The 2,193-nt window shown below is 40.3% G+C and overlaps 1 protein-coding gene across 1 annotated transcript; it reads left to right on the forward strand.

Moving 5' to 3' along the window:
• Positions 1-1,175: 1,175 nt before the first annotated feature.
• Positions 1,176-1,960, forward strand: LOC110706090. The gene is made up of 3 exons (XM_021884007.1): positions 1,176-1,482; positions 1,589-1,662; positions 1,760-1,960. Exons 1-3 carry the CDS (start codon positions 1,176-1,178, stop codon positions 1,958-1,960), a joined length of 582 nt encoding a protein of 193 aa, XP_021739699.1.
• The last annotated feature ends 233 nt before the right edge of the window (positions 1,961-2,193 follow it).

Raw genomic sequence — 2,193 nt, forward strand, 5'->3', positions numbered from 1 at the left:
CGATGTGTGGCAGGTGGCTGCTTTGCTTTTGATTGATTATGCAGGTGGTTGCGAGGGGTGTTTAAAGGTGGTGGTCAGGTGGTTGCTGGGCAGTTTGGGCTGGTAGGTGCGGCAGGGGAGTAGTGATGATGGTGGTTGGTTTGTGGCTACCGATCGGTGGTGAGGAGATTAAGGGCTGCAGCCTGCGGTTGTTGCATCTAATTGGTGGTAATTGGCTCGATCTGGGTGGCTGAAAGTGGAGCAGTTTTTTTTTTTTTTTCTCAATTTTTTTTTTAACTTTTTTTGGACCAATGACAGGCTGCCACGTGTCATGTAACCTGTTATAACAGGTTACATGACCGGTTGGGACCAATAAAAAAGAATGGGAGGTAAAGGTCGGATTATTAAAAAATAATCTAAAGGTGGGATTATTAAAAACGAATGGCCTAAAGGTGGGATTATTCCCATGAATTTTTCCTTTCAATTAAGGGTTTGAAGTTCATCACGGAAGTAGATGATTAGATGATTAGGAAGTTAAGTATTGTGGTTAATTTCCCTCATTTGCTTGATTCCATGGAAATAGGCTTGATAGTTGATTTGGGAAGCCATTGATAACTCGGAAGAGACCTTTGGTATTGTTTAGGGAATGTTTTTCCTCTTGTCAATTGATTTGTTATTGGGGGTAGATTTATTAGTGCATCGATTATATTCGTGGTAATGTTTGATCTTGGATGGTTTAGTTCATTGATTCATCACTTTCTTTAGATTAATTGTGTTATTTAGTATTCTAGTTATTAGTATTCTTCATCATTGAATTGGTTACTTGCTTAGTGATTGCTTGAGTCTAATTAATTAGGTGAGCCTTAGTCTCTTGGGATTTAATCCTTACTTGCCCATCTACATAGTAGTGGTCTTGTTTGGTTTATTTATTTTAGGTACGCGACACACCTATCAAATTTTGGCGCCGTTGCCGGGGACTAACGGTTTCATTCTAATTATTCGTGATATGTTTCTACTAAGCTTTTGTTGCTTCGGCTATTGTCTCTTGTGTTTTTGATACTCTGCTTTTAGTTCTTTGTTTCACGCAAACACAACGTTCACGGTCAGACAATTTAACACCTTTTGATTCTGAAATCGAAGCAACTGCAAGGAGACGAAGAGGTAGAAGAAGAAGGAGAAATCAAAACAATAGAAACATGGACGACCTAGGAACGAAATCTCTTCTGGAGTACGGTATTCCTGATACAACAACCGAACTACTCTCTAGCATCATCAGACCACCCATTACTGCTCATAACTTTGAATTGAAACCACAGTTCATTCAATTCATCTCCAATGATTCGTTTGCAGGAACACCTCATGATTACCCAGTGAGTCACATTGATAGTTTCTTGGAGAAATGCGATACTATGAAGCTAAATGGTGTTACAAATGATGCTATTAGACTTCGCCTTTTCCCTTTCTCATTAATGGATAGCGCGAAGGAATGGTTGAGAGATGAAGGTACTGGCTCATTTGACACATGGGACAAACTGGCGAAAGCTTTTCTAGTCAAGTTCTTGGGACAGGAAAAGACTACAAGGTTGAGAAACGAGTTATCTACTTTCAGGAAGTCAGATGATGAGTCCCTATATGAAGCATGGAGGAGATTCAAGAGATTGTAGAGACAATGCCCTCACCATGGTATTCTTGAATGGATGTCGATCCAAACCTTCTATAATGGTCTAACCCATGAGTTCCGAATCTATATTGATGCTCTGGGGGTTCTCTCTTGACTAAGAACCCAACTGAGGCGAAGGAGCTAATTGAGAAGATGGCGGCTAATGACAATTATCATCAAGGAGGTCAAAATAGTGTGAAGAAGGGAGGAAAATTTGATGTTGATGCTCTAACTCTTTTGACTAGTTCTGTGCAGGCATTGACAAGCAAGTTCGACAAGCTCCAAGCTGGATCATCTTCTAGCTCACCTGAAACTTGTTAAATGTGTAATGTACAAGGTCACATTGCACCTAATTGTCCACAAAACTCGAATGAGATGTCGAACGAGGAGGCCAATGCATTCTACACTTCGAATTCCAGAAGGCCATATGACCCTAATTCAAACACATATAATGAAGAGTGGAAACATCATCCAAATTTCTCCTACAAGAATACTCAAGCCCAAAAAAATCCACCCCCACCACCACCTCGAAACAACAATTATAATGCACGACC

Source organism: Chenopodium quinoa, unplaced genomic scaffold, assembly GCF_001683475.1.
Source record: "Chenopodium quinoa cultivar QQ74 unplaced genomic scaffold, ASM168347v1, whole genome shotgun sequence".
In the NCBI taxonomy this organism is placed as follows: Eukaryota; Viridiplantae; Streptophyta; class Magnoliopsida; order Caryophyllales; family Amaranthaceae; genus Chenopodium; species Chenopodium quinoa.

What these genes read in the sequence shown, in the direction of transcription:
- LOC110706090 (XM_021884007.1), top strand. Translation starts at nt 1,176, where the DNA reads ATGGACGACCTAGGAACGAAATCTCTTCTGGAGTACGGTATTCCTGAT. An exon ending in GGAATGGTTGAGAGATGAAG is followed by an intron (nt 1,483 to 1,588) that starts GTACTGGCTCAT and finishes ATCTACTTTCAG; the next exon opens with GAAGTCAGATGATGAGTCCC. An exon ending in GAGACAATGCCCTCACCATG is followed by an intron (nt 1,663 to 1,759) that starts GTATTCTTGAAT and finishes CTCTTGACTAAG; the next exon opens with AACCCAACTGAGGCGAAGGA.